General features: G+C 49.9%; 1 protein-coding gene across 5 annotated transcripts in view; it reads right to left on the reverse strand.

Moving 5' to 3' along the window:
- SIPA1L3 (signal induced proliferation associated 1 like 3) overlaps nucleotides 1-22,907 on the reverse strand; it is a 249,459-nt gene that overhangs the window by 62,034 nt on the left and 164,518 nt on the right. For 4 of the 5 annotated variants that reach the window (XM_031934741.1, XM_031934743.1, XM_031934742.1 and 1 more), the window contains 2 exons: nucleotides 9,549-11,386; nucleotides 2,474-2,604 (listed from right to left, as the gene is read on the reverse strand). In XM_031934741.1, the coding sequence (XP_031790601.1) occupies nucleotides 2,474-2,604; nucleotides 9,549-11,076 (1,659 nt within the window). In that variant the 5' untranslated portion in view covers nucleotides 11,077-11,386. Of the gene's footprint in view, nucleotides 1-2,473; nucleotides 2,605-9,548; nucleotides 11,387-13,498; nucleotides 13,679-22,907 lie in introns of all 5 variants that reach the window. The other variant, XM_031934744.1, reaches the window with a different exon arrangement.

The following is a 22,907-nucleotide window of genomic DNA, read 5'->3' on the forward strand; positions in this document are numbered from 1 at the left end:
CAGAGTCTCACTCTGTTACCCAGGCTGGAGTGCAGCAGTGCGATCTCAGCTCACTGCAACCTTCACCTCCTGGGTTCAAGAGAATCTCATGCCTCAGCCTCCCGAGCAGCTGAGACTACAAGTGTGCGCTAACATACTCAGCTAATTTTTTGTGTTTTTAGTAGAGACAGGGTTTTACCATATTGGCCAGGCTGGTCTTGAACTCCAGGGCTCAAATGACCCACCTGCCTTGGCCTCCCAAAGTGCAGCGATTACAGGTGTGAGCCACTGTACCCAGCCTATTTATAAGTATATGACTGTAGGCGTCATTTCACCCAGCAGTTGCCCGTATGTCCTAAAACAGTCGGATGCAGTGTGAGCTGTCACCTCTCATTCTGCTCTGGTGCTCATCTGGCCAGAAAGGTGGGTAGAGGAAGGAGGGGCTGGGGAGACAGAGGCTGGTAACCACCTGTGGTTTGGCACACATGGTTTTGTGGCTGCTTCTTCCTGGCTGCTGCAAAGCCTCCGTGGCATCCCATTCCCCCAACACAGTGGGAAGGTCTTGGTCAGGAGATGGGGCGAGGGCACTCCGAGCTGCATCTGCCAGCCTGGATGAGGTCCAGTACTTGGCTGGCCCCACAAAAGTCCTTGGCAGCCTCAGCCTGCTAGGCTTCCACGTCTGGGCAAAGGCCAGGCCCAAGGGGCTGGGGCAATGCAGGCTGAGGGAGACCCATTTTGGAGGGCCTGCCTAGCTGGTGACTGCCCCTTTTCTGAAAGGTCTTCCTTATTTGGGTCTTCTGGACCTCTCTGTCATTTCTGCTTGCCTGGGTCCCCTCTTTTTGCTGAGGATCTGCCCTGCCTCCTCCTCCAGGGAGCTCTGGTGGAACTGTCAATCACAGTGCCTGGCCCTGCCCCTGGACCCAGGGTGGTGGGTAACATGTGCTAGACCTGGCCAGTTTCCTCTATCACCCCGATCACAGTGACTGACCCAGGGATTGGGCTTGTGATCTAAGCAGAGCCAGAGTTCTTCCCAGATAAATCTGTCTAAGCCTTTTTTTTTTTTGAGATGGAGTTTTGTGTTTGTTGCCTAGGCTGGAGGCCAATCTCAGCTCACTGCAACCTCCGCCTCCTGGGTTCAAGCAATTCTCCTGCCTCAGTCTCCTGAGTAGCTGGGATGACAGGCGCCTGCCACCACGCCCAGCTAACTTTAGTATTTTTGGTAGAGACGGGGTATCACCATGTTGGCCAGGCTGGTCTCAAACTCCTGACCTCAGGTGATCCGCCTGCCTCGGCCTCCCAAAGTGCTGGGATTACAGGCATGAACTACTGAGTCTGGCCAGTCTGAGCCTTTTGGATGAGAAGGTGTAAAGATGTAGATTTGAGCAGCTCATCTCCATTTTCCCATGACACAGTGAGAGCTTGTTAGTGGCAGAAGAAAATGACATTCACGATGCAAACAGCAAAGCCAAGCAGAGAGCTAAAGCAGCAGAGTTCTGGTGACTGCATTTGAGTCTCTAAGTCCAGCTATGCCTGAAGCTTGTCCTACCTCGAGATTTGCAGTTACATGAACCATGAATGCTATTTCTGACTTAAGAAAGTTAGAAATAGACTTCTGTCACTTACCATTTAGAGTCCTAGTAGAGCATGGGTGCCCCAACAGGACTTCCCCACTAGCTACAGCTGACATTTAATCCAGGGGAAGGCCTCCAGCCAGGATCATGGGCTTCTCCACTCAGAATGGAAAGTGACACATTGGGAGTACCTTGAGCTGATTGGCCTAACAGCAGTGCCTGTGGTTGACAGTCCCCAATTCCTGTCCTGCCTGAGGCTTGTTGCCTTAATTCTTTCCATTATGTAGGACACCTCATGATCCTAAAATGATCCCTTACCTTCCCTTTTATTTCTTATGCTTATTAGAGCTAATCTCTTGCAAACAGGTTTTGTAATCTTGGGCTCTGAAGTCAGACAACCCTGGACTGAAATCTTGGTCTGGCCACTGATTCATTGATCCTATAGAAATCATTTCTCTCTCTCTTTTTTTTTGAGACAGAGTCTCACTCTGTCACCCAGGCTGGAGTACAGTGGCATAATTTCAGCTCAGAGCAGCCTCTGCCTCCCAGGTTCAAGCAATTCATCTGGCTCAGCCTCCCCAATAGCGTGCCACCACGCCCGGCTAATTTGTATTTTTGGTCGAGATGGGTTTTTTGCCATGTTGGTCAGGCTGGTCTTGAACTCCTGACCTCAACTGAGCCACCTGCCTCGCTTCCCAAAGTGCTGGGACTACAGGTGTGAGCCACCGTGCCAGCCAGAAGTCATTTAAATTCTGAGTCGTAGTTTCCTCCTCTACGAGATGGAGAGACTAACAGGATTGCTGTCCTGGGGTTGTTGGGAAGATTCCATGAGATGAAGCCGGGGAAGTGTTTGCCCCCAGAACCTAGCTCGAGATGCGAGTGGCTGTGATTTCTTTAATAAGAACAAGAGTGATGGGACCTACCTCGCGGGTCCGGAAGATGATCCTGTACTGGTACTGAGGTCCATGCTCCTTGTGGTCTTCCAGCTTCTCCCGCTTAATGCTCACAGCCACTGGCCCCAGTTTCTCATCCACGCCGAAGTAATTGGCATGTTCTAAGAAGGAAGAGCAGGTGAGTTCAGGCTCAGCTGTCTGGGAAGGATGGGCCCTGATGCCCAGCAGGCCTGCAGATAGGGTGATCAGGCAGGGTCCTGTGCAATCTGTGGGACACTGGTCACGCAAACCTCACGGCTTGGTCACACACACCCCCAGTGGAGAAACTGTAAGAGGCAAAAGCCCACCTTACTGTACCACCTCTGCCAAGCCACAGAACTTTTCTGAGCCTCAGTGCTCTTGTCTGAGAAAACAGGGCCTTGATGCCACCCACAATTCAGAGAGCTGACGTGAAGGCAAAATGAAGCTACAGATAAGAAACGCTTACTATGGTGCATGGCATGCCATCAACCCAGCACCGCTGTGATTCATCCCGTGCTTGCAAATTGTTCACTTGGTTTAACTGCTGATTAGTCCATGTGAAGTTGTTACGTAAGATTCTAGTCTAGAGAGCCTCCTGACAGCTGGGCTCTGCCCCTTAAGAGATGTCTGGCCCCAGCCAAGTTGCTAGACAGCATTTTCAGCCATAAAATAAAGTTAAAGGTGGACCCAGCCTTGAGCACCGTGCCCAGGCACATAGTACGCACATGATGAGTGTTGGCAATGACCAGCCCCAGTCGTTGGCGCCTGTCAGGGACCACGATAGGGGTCCCCAGGCATCGCCTTTATCTCACCATGCTTCTTTACCTAGGTAACTTCAACACTGCTCTTTTTTCCCTTAGGGTAACAGAGGCTTTAGCCAGCCATGGGGCACGCCTCCTGCTCCCTCCTCTACCCGACAGCTGCCTCCTCTTTTTTTCTAAAATATGCTGCTATCTTATAACCCTTCCAGGCAAACAGTTCTTCCTGATGTATAACCCAAGTATCTCATGCTTGTGTGGGTATCCACCAGCGGTCTGTCTTGACCCAAGTCCACGAAGTTAGCATCACCCACCACCGGAAATTGCACTGGTACGCTGAATGTTTAACTGATGGTTCTTGTTCTCATGAGATGCTCTTGGCAAATCAAAGGCTAATCTAAAGGCAAAATATTGTGTGTTAATTAACGGCCCCAGTCAGGATAGCATCTGCAGGGGGTTCAACAATCTCCAGCTGATCAGAGAATGGAATAAACATTGTACTCTACAGATCACAGTTACCAGCTTATTCCTGAAGCAGCTACAGGGGTTGTTGCTTTTCCCATCAATGCATATCTAGCTCCTTGCAAATCCTAGCATATAGTAGACACTCAATAAACACTGACCACTGACTAATTTATTTACTAGCTTTGACAAAGACTCTTTGCTTCGCCAAACTTTAGTCAGGCTTTGGAATCTTCTCCTAGGCCCATCTGCGCACCTCCTTGTAAAATCCAGTTTTAACAAAGAACCCTGCTAAGTCAGTTTAGCAAGAACCCTGCCCCCCAACCTTATCCTAATATCTGGACATCCTCAACATCTGATCAAGCTCTTCATCCTCCACCATCCAAAGGTGATGTCGGATCATCCTGGCGTGTCATCAGCAAGATTAGGTTGGTTCAGCCAGAATCTTCCTTACCTCTGACATTTCTTCTTAGTAATTTCCTCCATCCACTGAGCCCCACCCTGACTCTTGGCTATAAATTCCCACTTGACCACGCTGTATTCAGAGCTAAACCCAATCTCTCTTCCCTACTGCCAGACCCCGCCGCAGTGGTCCCTACGCCTACTGTGATGGCTCTGAATAAATTCTTTACTGTGCTTTAACAAATATTATTGAACAGTTTTTCTTTTTTGAGACAGGGTCTTGCTCTGTCACTCAGGCTGGAGTGCAGTGGTGCAATCATGGCTCACTGCAACCTCTGCCTCCAGGGTTGAAGCGATCCTCCCAGCTCAGCCTCCACAGCAGTTGGGACTACAGACACATGCCACCACACCTGGCTAAATTTTTAACCTTTTTCTGAGGTCTCACTATGTTGCCCAGGCTGGTCTCTTAACTCCTGGGGGCAAGTGATCATCCCGCCTCAGCCTCCAAAAGTGCTGGAATTACAGGCGTTCAGGGAGCCCTTGTGCTTGGTCAGGATATTTTTTTTTTGAACAGCTTTCAGTGATACAAAGAAATTTTTAAAAAGAAAATGACTTTTTTTTTTTTAAAGCTGCATGATGAGTACTTCCTACCTGCCTAACAAAGAACTAAGTATTTTAATATATAATCTTACTTGATCTTTATTTGATCCACATTCCTTTCATGTAAGTATTTGTACGTGTAGGTTGAAAAGAATGTGTTGTTGGTTAGGTACAAAGTTAATATATATACAATGTAAAATCCAGTTTTCATTAGGTTATTCAAATCCTCTAAATCCTTATTTTTCAGTTACTAGATTCTGTCAATTTCAGAGAGATAATCTGTGCACTTCTCCCACTATGGTTGTGAATTTTTCCACTTCTCCCCGTAGTGTTGTTGTTTGTTTGTTTGTTTTTTGTTTTGGTTGGGGGGACAGAGTCTCACTCTGTCGCCCAGGCTGGATTGCAATGGTGCGATCTCGGCTCACTGCAACCTCTGCCTCCCAGCTTCAAGCGATTCTCCTGCCTCAGCCTCCCAAGTAGCTGGGATTACAGGCACCTGCCACCACGCCCAGCTAATTTTTGTATTTTTTAGTGGAGACAGGGTCTCACCATGCTGGCCAGGCTGGTCTTGAACTCCTGACCTCACGTAATCTGCCCACCTCGGGCCTTCGGGCCTCCCAAAGTGTTGGGATTACAGGCATGAGCGAATGCGCTCAGCCAGCCTGATCCATTTTTAAAATCTACATACCCCTAAACCAAGTTGCCAGGTATACAAAGGTTCACAATTACCAGAATTTCTTGGCGAATTTTAAGAAACATGAAATGGCCTTCTTAGTTCCTCTAAAAAGTGCTTTCAGCCTTTAAATCTATTTCATGTGATACTGATATTACCTCATTGGCTTTTTCCTTGTAAGCAACTGTCTGGAACTTCTTTTTTTTTTTTGAGACGGAGTCTCGCTCTGTCACCCAGGCTGGAGTGCAGTGGCACAGTCTTGGCTCACTACAAGCTCCGCCTCCTGGGTTCACGCCATTCTCCTGCCTCAGCCTCCCAAGTAGCTGGGACTACAGGCACCTGCCACCACGCCCGGCTAATTTTTTGTATTTTTAGTAGAGACGGGGTTTCCCTGTGTTAGCCAGGATGGTCTCGATCTCCTGATCTCGTGATCCGCCCGCCTTGGCCTCCCAAAGTGCTGGGATTACAGGCGTGAGCCACCGTGTCTGGCTTGGAACTTCTTTTTGATCCCTTTCTTTTCAATCTCTGTGTCATTTTGTTTGTGCATGTGATATTGATATAATCATCTTCATTTGTCATGCAGTCTGAAGGGTAAAACGTATCACATGCATCAGCTATGGAACAGATACCCCAAACCGAGGGCTTTCTGACTCCAAGTTGGAACTCCAGAGACTCCAAGTTGGAGCTCCAGTGCCCCATGGGACAACTTGACTGACATTTGTTATGTTTGACAAGGACATTACTTTAAATATTTTTAAAAAACTAGTTGCTGTGAGCCAGGTGTGGTGGCTCACGCCTATAATCCCAACACTTTGGGAGATCGAGGTGGGTGGATCATCTGAGGTCAGGAGTTCGAGACCAGCCTGACCAACATGAAGAAACCCTGTCTCTACTAAAACTACAAAAATTAGCTGGGCGTGATGCCGAGCATCTGTAATCCCAGCTACTCGGGAGGCTGAAGCAGGAGAATCGCATGAACCTGGGAGGCAGAGGCTGCAGTGAGCTGAGATCGCGCCACTGCACTCCAGCCTGGGCGACAGAGCGAGACTCTGCCTCAAAATAAAGAAAGGAAAAGCAACAACAACAACAACAACAACAAATCCAGTTGCTGTGGAGTACTAGCTGCTAGTTCTTCTTTTTTTTTTTTTTTTTTTTAGAAAAACCCTCGGCCGGGCGCGGTGGCTCAAGCCTGTAATCCCAGCACTTTGGGAGGCCGAGACGGGCGGATCACGAGGTCAGGAGATTGAGACCATCCTGGCTAACACGGTGAAACCCCGTCTCTACTAAAAAAATACAAAAAACTAGCCGGGCGAGGTGGCGGGCGCCTGTAGTCCCAGCTACTTAGGAGGCTGAGGCAGGAGAATGGCGTAAACCCGGGAGGCGGAGCTTGCAGTGAATTGAGATCCGGCCACTGCACTCCAGCCTGGGTGACAGCGAGACTCCGTCTCAAAAAAAAAAAAAGAAAAACCCTCTATTCTTGGAAAAGAGAAACTTTGTCTAGCTAAAAACCTACATTTCCCAGCTTCCTTGCATACAAGTGTGGCCACTAAGTGGAAGTGGTTGGATGGGGCTTCTGAGAAAGCTCTTTAACCCATTTATGCTGGAGGCTGCAATTTTTTGAATTTTTCCAGGAGTAAAAATTCAGACCCTGGCAATGACCTTGAGCAGTAGGCTCTAACTCCCACATGCTTAGCGTTCCAATAATGAAACACTAGGCATAACGGCGTAAGGGGGTTGACTTGACAAGAGGTCTGCCTTTTTGTCCTTACTCTTTCCTCTTTTTCTCTGCCTGGAAACACAGATGTAATGCCTGTAACTCCAGCAGCTATCTTGGTGCGGGGCGGCGGGGGATCATGCCATGCACTAAGGCTGACGCTCCACTGATGCTGAAGACTGACCAAACCAGCCCTGGGCTGCTGAACTCTGGATTTCTTCACAGGAGAGTCACTTTTATGTTGTTTAAGCCTGTTACTAACAGTTACAAGCAATTCTGATTTTTTTTTTTTTTTTTGAGACAGAGTCTCACTCTGTCACCCAGGCTGGAGTGCAGTGGCATGATCTCGGCTCACTGCAACATCTGCCTCCTGGATTCAAGCGATTCTCTTGCCTCAGCCTCGCAAGTATCTGGGATTATAGCCACATGTCACCACGCCTGGCTAATTTTTTTGTATTTTTAGTACAGACATGGTTTCACCATGTTGGCCAAGCTGGTATTGAACTTCTGATCTCAAGTGATCCGCCTGCCTCAGCCTCCCAAAGTGCTGGGATTACAGGCGTGAGCCATCACACCCAGCTAATAATTCTGAATCGTTATAGCTGCCACCATTTAAAAATCAGCAAAGTCTATATTAAAAAAAATCTGAGTTTCAGGAGAATCTTGAAAAACTGGAAAGGCTGGTAACAGTAGATTTGTCTGCATGTCTTGCATGACAATAGTCAGCTGGCACCGGGCAGGAATGGCCTAGTCTTTGCCTAGCATGCCTTACTCTTGCAGTGTTCTGCTGTCCCCTGAAGCTGCCTGGGTTTATGGTCTCTGCAATACGCTATGCTGTCTCCTGGAAATGCCTCACCAGCACTAATCATGTATGCAGCCCATCTTTCCCTGATGTTAACGCCCTCCAAACATCAACAGCTTCGCCTTCAAAATGGATCCAGAGGCCAGGCGCGGTGGCTCACACCTGTAATTCCAGCACTTTGGGAGGGTGAGGCAGATCACGAGGTCAGGAGATCAAGACCATTCTGGCCAACATGGTGAAACCCCATCTCTACTAAAAATACAAAAAAAAAAATTAGCTGGGTGTGGTGGTGCACACCTGTAGTCCCAGCAACTTGGGAGGCTGAGGCCCATGAATCGCTTGAACCTGGGAGGCGGAGGTTGCAGTGAGCAGAGATGGCGTCACCGCACTCCTAAATGGATCTAGTAGTGGCTTGCAAGATTCTTCCCCACTTCTGGGCTCCCATCTTAGACATGTCCATCATCTCCTGCCTGGATGACTGCAGCAGCCTCCTGCCTGTTCCCTGTCCTCTCCCCATCCCTCACATTCTGCTCCTCACATGCAGCTGGAGGCAGGTCGTGAACACAGCAGTCGGAGGAGGGCCCTGCCCTGCTCAAAGCCGTCCTGTGGCTCCATCTCATGCAAGGTACAAATGAGAGTCCTTGCTACAGTCCCCCATGACCTGCCCCTGTCACCCCTCTGAGTCAGCTCCGTCCACTCTCCCCCATCACTCTGCCCCAGCAACACTGACCTCCTGTCTGTTCCTCCAACATTCCAGGACTTTTTTTTTTTTTTTGAGACGGAGTTTCGCTCTGTCACTCAAGTTGGAGGCTGGAGTGCAGTGGCGCGATCTTGGTTCACTGCAACCTCCGCCTCTCGGGTTCAAGTGATTCTCCTGTCTCAGCCTCCCGAGTAGCTAGGACTACAGGAATGTGCTACCACACTCGGCTAATTTTTGTATTTTTAGAGGAGGCAGGGTTTCGCCATGTTGGCCAGGCTGGTCTTGAACTCCTGACCTCAAGTGATCCGCCCTCCTCAGCCTCCCAAAGTGTTGGGATTACAGGTGTGAGCCACCGCGCCTGACAGTTCCAAGACTTATGTATTCGCTGCTCTGTTCTGGGAATAGTGTCTGCAATTTGCACATGGTGCTTTCAGCTCGGTACTCAAACCGCACCTGCCTCCGGGGCCCTCTCTCACCATCCCCTACTGAGATCTGCCCCCGCCCCCCAACACTCCATTTCCTTCTTCCCCATTTTACTCTTTTCCACTGCATTTAGCACCCTATAATCCCTTGTGTATTTTTTGTATTTATCCTGTTCAATTGTTTGTCTTACCCATGAAAACATTAAAAGTGCTAGGAAGACAGAATATTTGTTTCAAGCGGGTTGATACTATATCCCCAGGCTCTAGAGAGTGCCTGGCACTGAGCTGTCCCAAGCCTGTATGTGCTGAGTAAATGCAGAGCTGTTGTGTCCTGTAGCTCAAGGTTTATGGAGTGCTGCTGTGTCAGACACAGGGCTGAGGCCCGGGTGGCTCTGCTCACCGGATCCTCACAGCCCTCCAGAAGGGAGGTCTCTGTTCCTGCCACATCCTCAGTGCCAGAGCAGGACCTGGCACAGAGTGAATGAATGAGTAGGGGTCTCGGAGACAAGCCGCGGCCCACCCAACCTTCCCACCCACCCGCCATTCGTCACCTTTGCCCACGAAGTAATCCTGGTAGTAGCGGGCGCCCAGGTCCACATGCTCGATGCTGTACTGCCGGGGCCGACTCTGCGTCCTCTGCTGCTCCTTGGGCACTTCCAGCACTGAGATGCTGGCGTTAGTGCGGTAGGCGCTCAGGGCGGGCTCTGCCAGGTGGCCCTCGCCGCTGCTCGGGGAGCCCACGGAAGCCCGGGAGAAGCTCACGTTGCGCTCACACTCGCCCCCAATCTCGTTGCGGAAGTGCGGGCAGCTGAGCAGCAGGTCGTTGCTGTTGTCATCGCCGAGGTCCTGCTCCAAGTTCTCCTTGCAGTTTAGGTCCTCTGTGCTGGTGAAGGCCGGGTCCAGGCCTCCGAGGCTGTGGGCCCGCGAGGCCGTGAGGGAGGCCATGGCCGAGGCGGCGGAGGCGGCCGAGGCGCCCGTGGTGGTGTTCCGCCGCTGCGACACCGACACCCTGTTGGCGGCCGCCTCGTTGAGATCGAACAGCATGCTCTGCACGTCAAAGTGGGCGAAGCTCTTCTGACACACCCACGGCCTGCTGGCTTCCGGGGGGCTCCGGCCCTCGTCGGCCTCCCCCGGGGACCGCCCAGCCTCCCCCTCGGGTTTGCTGCTCCTTAGCTTCCGAAAGATGGACGAGTCCACTGAGTCCCCGCCGCTGAGGCCCCGCGCAGGTTTCTTCCGGGTCTTCTCCTTCTCCTTCGTGGGCTGCAGCGGCAGGAGGCTGTCCTTGGCGGGCTGCCCGTTGTGGCAGTCCTCCTTGGCTCCGCCTCCGCCCCCCATGAGGTGTGGGCCAGGATCTGCCCGGAGGAGCTCGGTGAGCGCCTGGCAGCCCTGGGCATCGGGCTGCTCGCTGCGGAACTCGTTGAGGATGTCGAAGAAGCTCTGCTCCGGCATGCCCTGCACATCGATGGACGAGGTGCTCCCATACTCGCGGAAGAGGGGCAGCGCCCCCGTGTGCCGGACCCCCCGCGGCTCCCCCGGGTCCTCCGCATCACACTCGCTGAGGGTTATCTCGCTGCTGCTGCGGTGCCGAAGGGGGAGGAAGGCCCTGCCGGGGGACCGGGGCCACCCGTCCTGGAACTCCACGTCTTTGGACCTTCTCCTGGAGAGTCGGTGGAAAGCTTTGGACCCTGAGGAAGCTGGGGTGCTGGTGGGGGGCTGTCCGTTCTGTATGCTCCTCATGGAATGGGCCATCTTGGTGGCCTTTGTGCCATCTGTGTCCTGTGAGGGGCTTGGGTTGCTCTGCTCTCTCAGGGCCTCCCGCTTGGGCGGCCAGTCGGCCACCCTTGCACGTACACCCATCTTGGGCATTGCGGGGGTGGTGGGGCTGGGGCGGGTGGTGGCGGTGGCGGTGGCGGTGACCGGGCTATCGCCAAGAGGCTGGGACATGCTGCCATTCTGGGCCCAGAATCCCAAGGGAGCATAGTCCCCTGTGTGTGGCCCAGGGAGGACATCGCCCACCCTGGCCCCACAGCTGGCTGCCAGGTCCACACCATCGCTGGGGATGGCCCGATAGGTGGTCATAGTCCACGGGCACTGGAGTGCTGCTGGCCCGGTACGCTGTAGTGTCACTCTATAGGGTTCCCCACCCCTCAGCCATTGTTCAGGGCCGCCAGGCCCAGGATGAAGGATGCTGGGCCCTGAAACCTGACAGGAAGGTTGTGAGCCTGTGGAGTCCAGTTCTCCACCATCGCTGTGCACAGCTGAGCCAGGACAACCTCAGGAGGCAGGTGCTGTCCTGGAGGCTCCAGACCGAGGGGCTCAGCAGCACTGAGCAGGCAGCAGTTGCCGGCGCTGGCCAGCCGGGGGTGGGGAGGAAGTTGTCCCCGCCATGCTGAAATGGGAGAAAAGGAAAATGTGAGCTGCGATAGCTGTGTTACTGCTCCCAGAAAGTGGGACATGTGACTTTTCTTGACAGCCTCACTCATTAAAAAAAGCCTTTTTATTATGGAAATTTGCAAACATACTCAAAGGCAGAGAGGAGACTGAGTCACCCATCAGCTCCAACAACCACTAACTAGTTCCTATTCCCATTTCATCTATTCACCCTACCTTATGACCTTCTTTGTTTCTAATAGCATGTTTTAGAGTAAGCCCCAGACATCAGGTCTTTTTTTTTTTTTTGAGACAGTCTCACTCTGTCACCCAGGCTCGAGTGCAGTGGCACATGCTTGGCTCACTGCAACCTCCACCTCGAGGGTTCGAATGATTCTCCTGCCTCAGCCTCCCAAGTAGCTGGAATTCCAGCATGCGCTACCTTGCCCGGCTAATTTTTTGTATTTTTAGTAGAGATGGGGTTTCGTCATATTGGCCAGACTGGTCTCGAATTCCTGACTTCAGGCAATCCCTGCCCACCTCAGCCTCCCAAAGTGCTGGTATTACAGGTATGAGCCACCATACCCGGCCAGACATCAGGTCATTTCACCCATAAATACTTCAGCTTGTAACTCTAGTAGATAAGGTTTAAAAAAAAAATCACTACAATAACATTATCATACTCATCTAAATTAACAAGAATTATTTAATGTCATGCAGTACCCTGCCTGCATTACATTTCCCGTCATTGTCTTGCAGGTGTCTTTTATGAGCTGGTTTGTTCGAAATTATCCTCTGCTTATGCAGGTATTTTCTTAAGTCTCCTTTACTCTACAATGGCCACCTTCCTTTATTTTGATGCTCTTTACTTGTTGAAGGAAAGGGGTCACCCGTCCTGTGGATTTCCCCACTTTCAGGATCCCTGTGGTGCCACTTAACATGTTCCTCTGCCCTCTGTATTTCCCGTGAACTGGTGGCTTCACGCAGAGGCCAGACTATTGTCCATCTGCTCTGTTGTTCGCTCAGCTCAGCTACTCTGCTAGAAAGGAAGTGAAAATGACAGATGAGTCAACATGAGCACCAGTGGAGTTTGGGGAGGAAAGCTGCAGAAGGAATGTCTCTAGAAATCCATGTGGTTACTGCAGACTATGGCTGGGTAACTCAGGGCCCATCACTTTTTCACTGAGATCTCCCCAGTGACTGCTTACTGCATTAAAACACCATCCAAACTCCTTCCCCTGCTCCATAAACTCCACAGGATCTGGCTCTGATGTCTCTCTCCATCCCTGACTAAACTCTGATCATACTGGCCTTCTTTCCTGTTCTGATGCACCAAACCTTATCCAGGATATCTGATATGCTTCCTCAGTCCTTCCAGGGGCTGGTTCCTTCCTGGGGCTGGTTCCTTTCCATGTCAGTTTTTCCATGGAGACTTCCAGCTGGGCGCGGTGGCTCACACCTGTAATCCCAGCACTTCGGGAGGCCAAGGCGGGTGGATCACTTGAGCCCAGCAGCTCAAGAGCAGCCTGGCCAAAATGGCAAAACCCTGTCTCTACTAAAAATACAAAAATTAGCCAGGTGTGGTGGCATGTGCCTGTAGTCCTAGCTACTCAGGGGGCTGAGGTAAGAAGATTGCTCGAACCCGGGAGGTTGAGATTGCATGAGCCATGATCACACCACTGCACTCCAGCCTGGGCAGCAAAGTGAGACCCTGTCTCAAAAACAAAAACAAAAAAACTCACATAAAACAAAAACAAAAACCTTCCCAAATCACCCTATAGAGACAGAGAAGCCCCATCTTCTAGAAGCCTTTCTTTTTTTTTTTTTTTCATTTTGAAAAAGCTATTTACTTTTTTTCCAAATATTATCCGAAATAGGTGTTTTACAGGTAAAGGTCAATATGAAGTCAAACATCTATAGAAAAAAATCATTTTTACAGATATTAAGAATAATTTTAACGGATGAAAAAGCTCACATCTATCTAGATGTGGCTATGTTCCATGGGAAAATTTCAGCATCCAAAGTGCAAAGAAAAAAATGACTGTGGCTTTTCTTACCACATAAAATATTGACAATCTTCCCTTATAGCCTACTCTTTATTGTTAGTTGGGATGCCAAAGGACATATTGACCTTTAGAAGTTGGGCTCCACTGGACAAGGTTGGGGGTATGGAAGCCTTTCTTAATTATCTGCTCTACTTCCAATTTTTTTTAGCAGTTGTTCATTCTGTCTACTGGCTGGGTTCACCACTCAAATGTTGGCTCCAGAACGGCAGGGATGTCTGTGTTGTTCACTGATGCATCGCCAGTGCCTAGAACAGTGTCCAGGACGTTTGTTCAGTATTTATCGTATGTACGAGTGAACAGATGGCTTCTGCCTAATTGGAGGTGTAAGTACCTCCTGATTTGCAGGCCCCTGGGGAAGGGAGTCTGTGCTTCTGTCCAGCACATAAAACAACCTGCGGGGTCACTTCCCTTTGTCTCCACCTTGAACTTCTAGAAGATGAAAATCCTGCTGGAGAGGAAGGGGAAAGTGGGTCGCCGTCTGTGATGGAACCTGTTGACTGCCCAGCAATTGTGCCCACTCTGTCCTGCCAACAGAACTGATTTTGCTCCGGGCAGTAGAGTGCTGCTTTGGGCTGGGCACTTGGCTCAAGGTGACCTCTAAGTTTTCTTTCCTTGGGAATCTAGAGCTGGATGCAGCCGTTCTTGGTCAACAGCTATTGGTGCTTCCTATGTGAGAAAGTAGCAGGCCTCTTCTGTGTGTGTGTGCGTCGGGGTGTGTGTGTGTGTGTCTCTGTGTGTGTCTGTGTGTGTGTGCGCATGTCTGTGTGTGTGTCTGTGTGTGTCTATGTCTGTGTGTTCATCTGTGTGTCTGTGTGTGCGTGTCTGTGTGTGTGCGCGTGCATCTGTGTCTGTGTGTGCATCTGTGTGTCTCTGTGTGTGTGTGTGTGTGCGTCTGTGTGCGTGCGTGTCTGTGTGTGCGTGCGTATGTATATGTGTAGGAGGGCTTTTCCTAATTTATGCCCAGAGGTATGGAGCGAACCGGCAGAGACCACGAGGGAAGCTCAAAGCAGATTCAAGGAGCAAAATAGCAAGGAGAGCCTGCAGCCTCTGAAAAAGCGAGCACCAGAAGAGGGCAGGTGGGGAGTGGGGAGCCCCTCTTCCTGGTGCCCCATGAGAACACAAACAATCCTGAAGATGTTGCTGGGAGGCAGCACGGGGATGGGCTAAAGAAGAGGGAGGAAGCTGGAAAGCCCACAGGGTTGAGTTGCCTAAGGGAGACAGGAGAGAGGCCAAGAGGAGCTTGCACTGACCTGGATGGCAGGGTGTCTTCTGCCAACCAAGGCTTGTGGGAGTGTGGATGTCAGATTATCTGATTTTCCAAGAGAAATCAGAAACCTAGAATTGCATGCAACATCTCCCAATTTGAAAAGCAAAAATATTGGCCGGGCACGGTGGCTCACGCCTCTAACCCCAGCACTTTGGGAGGCCGAGGCAGGTGGACTGCCTGAGGTCAGGAGTTCGAGATCAACTTCATCTCTACTAAAAATACAAAAATTAGCCAGGCATGGTGGCACACACCTGTAGTTCCAGCTACTCGGGAGGCTGAGGCAGGAGAATCACTTGAACCTGGGAGGTGGAAGTTGCAGTGAGCTGAGATCATGCCACTGCACTCCAGCCTAGGTGACGGAGTGAGAATCCATCTCAAAAAATAAAAAGAAAAAGAAAAGGAAAAACAACAGAGCAACAGAGACAACAACAAACTACCATACAGAGATGATGGGAAGGATTTTCAAGAAACTGCTAATAGTGCGTGCCTCTGTGTGTCTGTCCCCACCACTCCCAGCCCCTTCCCCTGCTCCATTTTTCTCCTTAGCACTTATGAACAGGCTTACTTCTTTTTCTTACTCATTATTATTACTATTATTATTTTAGAGACACGGTCTTTCTCTATTGTCAAGGTCGGAGTGCAGTGGTACAATCAGATCTCACTACAGCCTCAAACTCCAGGGCTCAACTGATCTTCCTGCCTCAGCCTTCTGAGTAGCTAGGACTAAAGATGCATGTCACCACGCCCAGCTAATTTTTAAATTTTTGGTAGGTATGTTGCCCAGGCTGGTCTCAAACTCCTGGGCTCAAGTGATCTCAGCCTCCCAATGTACTGGGATTATAGGTGTGAGGCACCGTGCCCAGCCTCCTCAATGATTTTCTCACTGGCATCTGGGAACTCATCTGCTGCCTCTGGTCGGCCAGAAGCTGCTTCTCCTGCTATCTTGACATTTTTAAAGCCATACTCTTTCTAAAATTATCAAACCATCCTTTGCTGGCATTAAATTCCCCAGTTTGAGATCCTCCTCCTTCCTTTTGCTTTAGGTTGCCATGTAATGACTTCACTTTTTCTCAAAGCAAATTAGAATCTATAGGTATGCTTTTCTTACAGCAATCCTGTCCCCACAAAGAAGCTGCATTTGCAACACGAGATAAAAATATATTTTGTAAAAAGTGCAAGGTTTTTGTGCCTGCTGGCATAGGTGCAGCGATAGCTTCATGAATTTCCTTTTCATTTTTTACAATGGTCCTCACACTGGATTCATTTATCTGGAAATGGCGGGCAACTGCAGCTGCAGTCCTCCATCGATGGCACATATCAAGCAATTGCATATTTTCTCGTAATGTTATGACTTTTCTGTGCTTCTTGGGACAACTTCCAGCATCACTAGTGGCACTTTGTACGAGTCCCCTGAGGTTATTCAGGGCTTACGGTATTGCACTAAACATGATGAAAACTAGGTGAGAACCTCCAGGGATCATTTTTTACTGCGATATGCAATTTGCTGGAGAGACAAACTGCTCATGCGGAGATGATGAGTGTCACATGGTGTTTCAAACGGATACTCACAGTACTTGAGCTCACTGCAGTAGCAACAGGAGGTGGTCGCAAAACTATGACAATAGTGCGGTGTGTACTGCAGTTAATTTCATGCAGTTATGATTTAATTCTGCATGTTTATGTTTGTTTACATTTCTCTTGGCTTGGCAAAGTATTTGTGTGTGTAACTTTTGATAAATTTTAACTTTTTAGAATGCATTTCTGTATATTTTATGGTAGTAAATGATAGACTAATGCATATATATTTTATGTATTCATGACATACCTAACATTTTATTTTATTTATTTATTTTAATTAATTAATTATTTATTTTTGAGACGGAGTCTCGCTTGGTCGCCCACTTATTTATTTATTTGTTTATTTATTTATTTATTTTTGAGAAGGAGTCTCACTCAGTCGCCCAGGCTGGAGTGCAGTGGTGCGATCTTGGCTCACTGCAAGCTCCGCCTCCCGGGTTCACGCCATTCTCCTGCCCCAGCCTCTGGAGTAGCTGGGACTACAGGTGCCCACCACCACGCCTGGCTAATATTTTTTGTATTTTTAGTAGAGACGGGGTTTCACCATGTTAGTCAGGATGGTCTCGATCTCCTGACCTTGTGATTCACTTGCCTCAGCTTCCCAAAGTGTTGGAGTTACAGGCATGAGCCATCGCGCCCGGCCCTAACATTTTATTTAAAAAAATATATTTTTAGGCTACGTGGTTCACCTGTAAGATCTTTTCTGTTTTTTTTTTTTTTTTTTTTTTTTTTTTTGACAGAGTCTTGCTCTGTCACCCAGGCTGGAGTACAGTGGCACAATCTTGGCTCACTGCAATCTCTGCGTCCCAGGATCAAGTGATTCTCCTGCCCCTGAGTAGCTGAGATTACAGGTGCACACCACCATACCCGGCTAATTTTTGTATTTTTAGTAGAGACAGGGTTTTACCATGTTGGCAAGGCTGGCTTGAACTCCTGGCCTCAAGTGATCTGCTGCCACGGCCTCCCAAAGTGCTGGGACTACAGGCGTGACCGCATCCGCCCCTGCAAGTTATTTTCAAATATTTGCAAATCTTTTTTTTCCTGAGATGGAGCATCGCTCTGTTGCCCAGGCTGGAGTGCAGTGGTGCCATCTCATGGCAACCTCCACCTCCCGGGTTCAAGTGAGTCTCCTGCCTCAGTCTCCCGAGTAGCTGGGATTACAGGCATGCACCACCATGCCCAGCTAATTTTGTATCTTTAGTAGAGACGGGGTTTCTCCATGTTGGGCAGGCTGGTCTTGAACTCCCAACCTCAGGTGATCTGCCCACCTTGGCCTCCCCAAGTGCTAGGATTACAGGTGTGAGCCACCGCACCCAGTAAATAGTTGCAAATTTCTAAAAAATTTTCCAATACATTTATTGAAAAAAATTCAGGTGTACGTAGATCCATGCAGTTTGAAACCATGTTGTTTGTTCAAGGATAAAATGCACTTCCTAAGAACATTAACAATAAAAACCTCAATGAAGCTGAGCACAGTGGCTCATGCCTGTAATACCAGCACTCTGGGAGGCTGAGGTGGGAGGATTGTTTGAGCCCAGGAGTATGACACCAGCCTGGGCAATACAGTGAAACCCTATCTCTACAAAAAATTTTAAAACTTAGCCAGGCGTGGTGGCGTGCGCCTGTAGTTCCAGCTACTTGGGAGGCCAAGGCTGCAGTGAGCTGTGATTGTGCCACTGCATTCCAGCCCAGGTGACAGAGCAAGACTCTGTCTCAAAAAACAAACAACAACAAAACACCACATATACACACACAATGAGGGTACACAAAATAAGTATATGTGGGTCACACTCGGGCAGGGGTTGCTGGTTTGCCAGAGAAAAGTGAAATTATTTTATCTATGGTATTTATTGTCTCCATTCTAAACTGTCAGTTACAGAATGGCAAGACTGTTTGCTTGAGAGCCTGAACTCTGCTCCACACTCTGCTGTGCTGGGCACCAGATCCCAAGTCAAGCTGGGATGATGGCCCACCTGAGGGCGCTACCTGTCCTCCGCAGCCCAGCCTGTGTTGTGGCTCCACCTTCAGAGTGCAGAGTGAGGAAGGAGGATTAGTCCTTTGAGGCCACACTTAGGCTGGTTGGGAAAACCAGTGGCCCAGATGTGACCCTGACTTGCTTATGCAAGCACCTCCCGACAGATGGGCTTTGCTGATGGCATTTGTTTCCAGCTCAGTCAGAAACCCTCAATCCATTCTGCTCCCTTCTGTGCACACACACAGATGTTCTTGCAGGCCTTGGTCTCTCTGCACAAATCCCTTCTCCTAGCAGCTGCAGCCGAGTCTTCCTGTGACATTCAGAGGCTGAGTGGCACCCGCAGCCTCTGGGATTCAGAGGGCACACATTGGTCTCTTTCCAGCTGTCTTCCACTGAGCTCCTCCTTCCTAAAAGCACCTGGACCTTCCTGATGGGGAACCCCCGTGATGAGAGATGCACAGCATAGGCAGGAACCACACTGCCCCCGGGCTCAATCCTGGTGTGCCACGGATGGGTTATGGAAATAGCGACTTGGTTTCAATCTGTAAAATGGGTATAATATCACCTGCCCCATAGCCACTGCTCTTTTTTTTTTTTTTTTTTGAGATGGAGTCTTGCTCTGTCGCTCAGGCTGGAGTGCAGTGGCGCAATCTCAGCTCATTTCAAGCTCCGCCTCCCGGGTTCACGCCATTCTCCTGCCTCAGCCTCCCAAATAGCTGGGACTATAGGCGCTCACCACTACGCCCGGCTAATTTTTTGTATTCTTTAGACGGGGTTTCACTGTGTTAGCCAGGATGGTCTCGATCTCCTCACCTCGTAATCCGCCTGCCTCGGCTTCCTAAAGTGCTGGGATTACAGGCGTGAGCCACCACGCCCGGCCAGCCACTGCTCTTACTACAGTTCTGTTGTGTATCTTTGGCAGGAGTGCTTCCCTTTTCCCCCCAATTACAGAAGCACAGTTGGGGTGGGCGCAGGACGTGGGCTTGGTCGGACCAGGGTCCTCTCCTAGGATTCTGTGCAAGGTTTCTAAGAGCATGTGAGGCTGGAAAGTGTTCTTGCAGGGGCGGGGACAGTGGACCTGGCTTCTCCTGTGCAGTGACTTTTGCTGGGGACCCCTGGTTTCTTCCCTCCAGGGCTACCTTGGCTCCTCCCTGTTTTCTAAGATTGCTCCTTTGGCCTCCTGTTCATTCTGTACATCCTCAATGAATTGTGATTCGGCCACAAACTGCCAAGCGTGGCTTCTGCTGCTGGCATCAGAGGACCCTGAGTGACACACGTTGTTGTGTGAAGGAGGGCAGCTGGGGAACTGTATATGGGAAAAACTAGGGCAGGCTGGGAGACCGCAGCAAAATGAGGAGTGAGTGGCAGTGGGAGAGAGTCAGTTGGCATGTGTTTGGCTGCAAGTAACGGAAGACTATCCAGCGGTGGCTTGCACAGTGAAGACATTTAGTCATCTCATGTCACCAGGAGGCCAGATATGGCAGCTCCAGCCTGGTGGGAAAGCTGGACAGTGATGTGAAGCACGTCCCCCCATTCCCTCTGCCTCCCTCATGTGCTGTAGGATTGAGCAAGTCTTCTGGCTTTGCTGCGTCACGGTAACAAGCTGGTGGCCATAGTCACACTTCCCACTGAATCATGGGCAAAGGGGAAAGACAGGGATGGTAAGGGTATCGGCCTGACCCTAATCAGGAAGGAGAATCTTTCCCAGAACATTCCCCTTGCTGCAATCCTTTCTTTAATGTCCTGCTGGCTAGAATGTGGATACACGGCCACTCCAGTTACAAGGGAAGCTGGGAGAGCCAGAATCTGTAGCCATCCTGATTGCCTCTGGGCCAGTGGGGACTTAATCAGGGTCTGTTAGAAAAGCAGGCGACCAATGGCATATCTGTGGGTGTAAACACTCCCAGACTGCCCCTGCGACAAGCAGGTAAGCACCATGGCCTTGGTGTCTTGGCTCCAAAAGGCCTAACTCTGTGAGGGCCGCAATGTCTGCCAGAAGCTCGCAGGACACAGCATAGGGAAACACAAGAGCCCTCCAATGTGGACATTTGTGGTTTGCTTTCCCTGTCGCCAGGACTCCTTTTTCCAATAGTCCAGACTTACCTTTCGGAGCCTCCCCTCTCCACTGGCCACCCAACAGGCTAGAGGTGGGGCTCCTTCCCTAGCTCTGGAGCAACCCATGTGGCCTGATCAGAACCAGTGAGACCGTGATGTCTTTACCAGGAGTGCTGGAGCTGAAGGCTGCACTTTTCCCTTTAAGCCTAAGTCTGAGAAGACGTGAGGGATGGAGTCACTGCAGCCGTCTCGTAACCACGGGAGAAGAACTATCTGTGAAGGCGACTGAGAGTTAGAATCTGGGGCTGTAGTCATCATTTGAGTCTCTGTATCAAGTTGGACACAAAGTCAGCCCTATTCCATTTCCCACCACTGGACATTTTAGTTATAAAACAACACAACAATGAAAACATACACAAAAGCCAGTATCTACAACAGCAACTACCATGAATAGAATCCTTCTATGGCCCAGGTCCTTTCCTGAGCACGTCAAGCCTGTCAATTGCTATGCGTTAACCCTTTCGACAACCCCATGAGGTGGGTATCATTACCTCCATTTTACAGATGAGGAAACTGAGGAGCAGACAGAGGAAGTAATGTGCCCAAGGCCACATGGCTATGAGTTGACACAGTGGGGACTCAACCCCAGCCCCTTCATACCTCAAGTCGGAAAGTCCTCAGTTCAAGCACCAGCCTTCCCTGCAATCACAGGCAGCGTCTGGACCTCTGCGATTCTCATTTAACTGTGTGTCACCAATGCAGAAAATATCTCCAGCTCCAACCGCCCTTTTAAGTTCCAAACTCACCTATCTACCTGACTACTTGACATCACCACCCATACATGTCACATGCATTGCAACCGAACATTCCCAACCTGAACTCTTGATCGCTGCCCATCCACAAAATGTGTTCCTTCTTGGGACAGGTGGGATGAGCTAAGCTATGCTGCAGTAACACATGACCCCAGACGCTCAGAGGCTTTCACAACTGAGGCTTGGTTCTTGCTCACACTGCCTGTCCATCACAGGCTGGCTGAGGGCCCTACTCATGCCAACTTCACTCCCAGCAGACAAAGCAGCCCTTACCTGGGACCCTGCTGATCGCAAAGGAAGGAGACAGGGTTGAACCACGCACTCCCGCCTGGTAGCACAGCGAGACTCCGTCTCTAAAAGATTTTATTCTAAATAAATATCTGATCAGGCACATTGGTTCATGTCTGTAATCCCAGCACTTTGGGAGGCCAAGGTGGGCAAATGACCTGCAGTCAGGAGTTCGAGATCAGCCTGGCCAACATGGTAAAACCCCGTGTCCACTAAAAATACGACAAAATTAGCTAGGCATGGTGGTGCATGCCGGTAGTCCCAGCTACTTGGGAGGCTGAGGCAACAGAATTGCTTGAACCTGGGAAGCGGAGGTGGCAGTGAGCTGAGATCACGCCTCTGTACTCCAGCCTGGGCAATAAAGTGAGACTCTGTCACTAGATAGATAGGTAGGCAGGCAGGTAGGTAGGTACGCAAGTAGATAGATAGATAGATAGATAGACAGATAGATAGATAGATAGACAGACAGATAGATAAAATAACATAACTATTGAATGACTGGATGGCCGACAACCTCACTCAGGACTAGGGAGCACTGGCTCAGTCGGGGTCTGTGACCCAAGGCAAGCAGGGCCTGCTTGGTGCTCGAGTGTGTCCTTCCCTGGGAAGCAGCACGCCCAAGAAGCTGAAAGCAATGCTTGGAGATAGCGTGTAGGGGTGGGATGGACTGTCCTTTCACAGGCCTTTGATTGGAGGTGGAGGGACCCCCTGGGTATCCAGGGCTGCCCTGATGTGTTCCAAGCATTTCCCTTTCACGGAAACATGATCCAGTCACGGTGATGGAGGCTCAGCGGGGCTCAAGCACCCTGGAGAGCTCAGGGGTGTGGCATCAAGTCTGAGGGTTCCTCTCCAAGACCCAGGTGGAATGAGGACTCCTCCAGGCATGCATCCAGTGACTCAGCAGTTTCTGGGCACGTACAAGTCATGTATTTATCCAGGAAGAACTAGTTAGTCCTTAAAATGCATCCATTCATCCATTCACTCACACAACAAACACCTACCACGTTCTTATAAATCCCTCAAAAAACTTCTTCCAGCCAACAAAGCCTTAAAAACATATTCATGTATTCACCACTTCCCAGTCATATATAACTCATTCATTCATTCTACAAGCACCAAACACTCGAAACCCATTCATTTACTCAATCTATTTCTACTACACGCCACTGCTGTGGGTGCTAAAGATAATCTCTGAGCAGGACGGACCGTGCCGCTGCTCTCATGAATGGACCTCCAGTAGAGAAAGGCCAGAGAAATAAGATAGAATTTCCAAGGGTGGTCAGCATTGTAAAGGTTATAAAATGGCTGGGTGCAGTGGCTCCTGCATGTAATCACAGCACTTTGGGAGGCTGAGGTGGGAGGATCACTTGTGCCCAAGAGGTCAGGGCTGCAGTGAGTTGTGATTGCACCACTGCACTGCAGCCTGGGCAACAGAGCAAGATCCTGTCTCAAAATAATAATAATAATAATAATAATAATAATAATAATAATAATAATAA

This window comes from Piliocolobus tephrosceles, chromosome 21 (genome assembly GCF_002776525.5).
Source record: "Piliocolobus tephrosceles isolate RC106 chromosome 21, ASM277652v3, whole genome shotgun sequence".
NCBI classification, from domain to species: Eukaryota; Metazoa; Chordata; class Mammalia; order Primates; family Cercopithecidae; genus Piliocolobus; species Piliocolobus tephrosceles.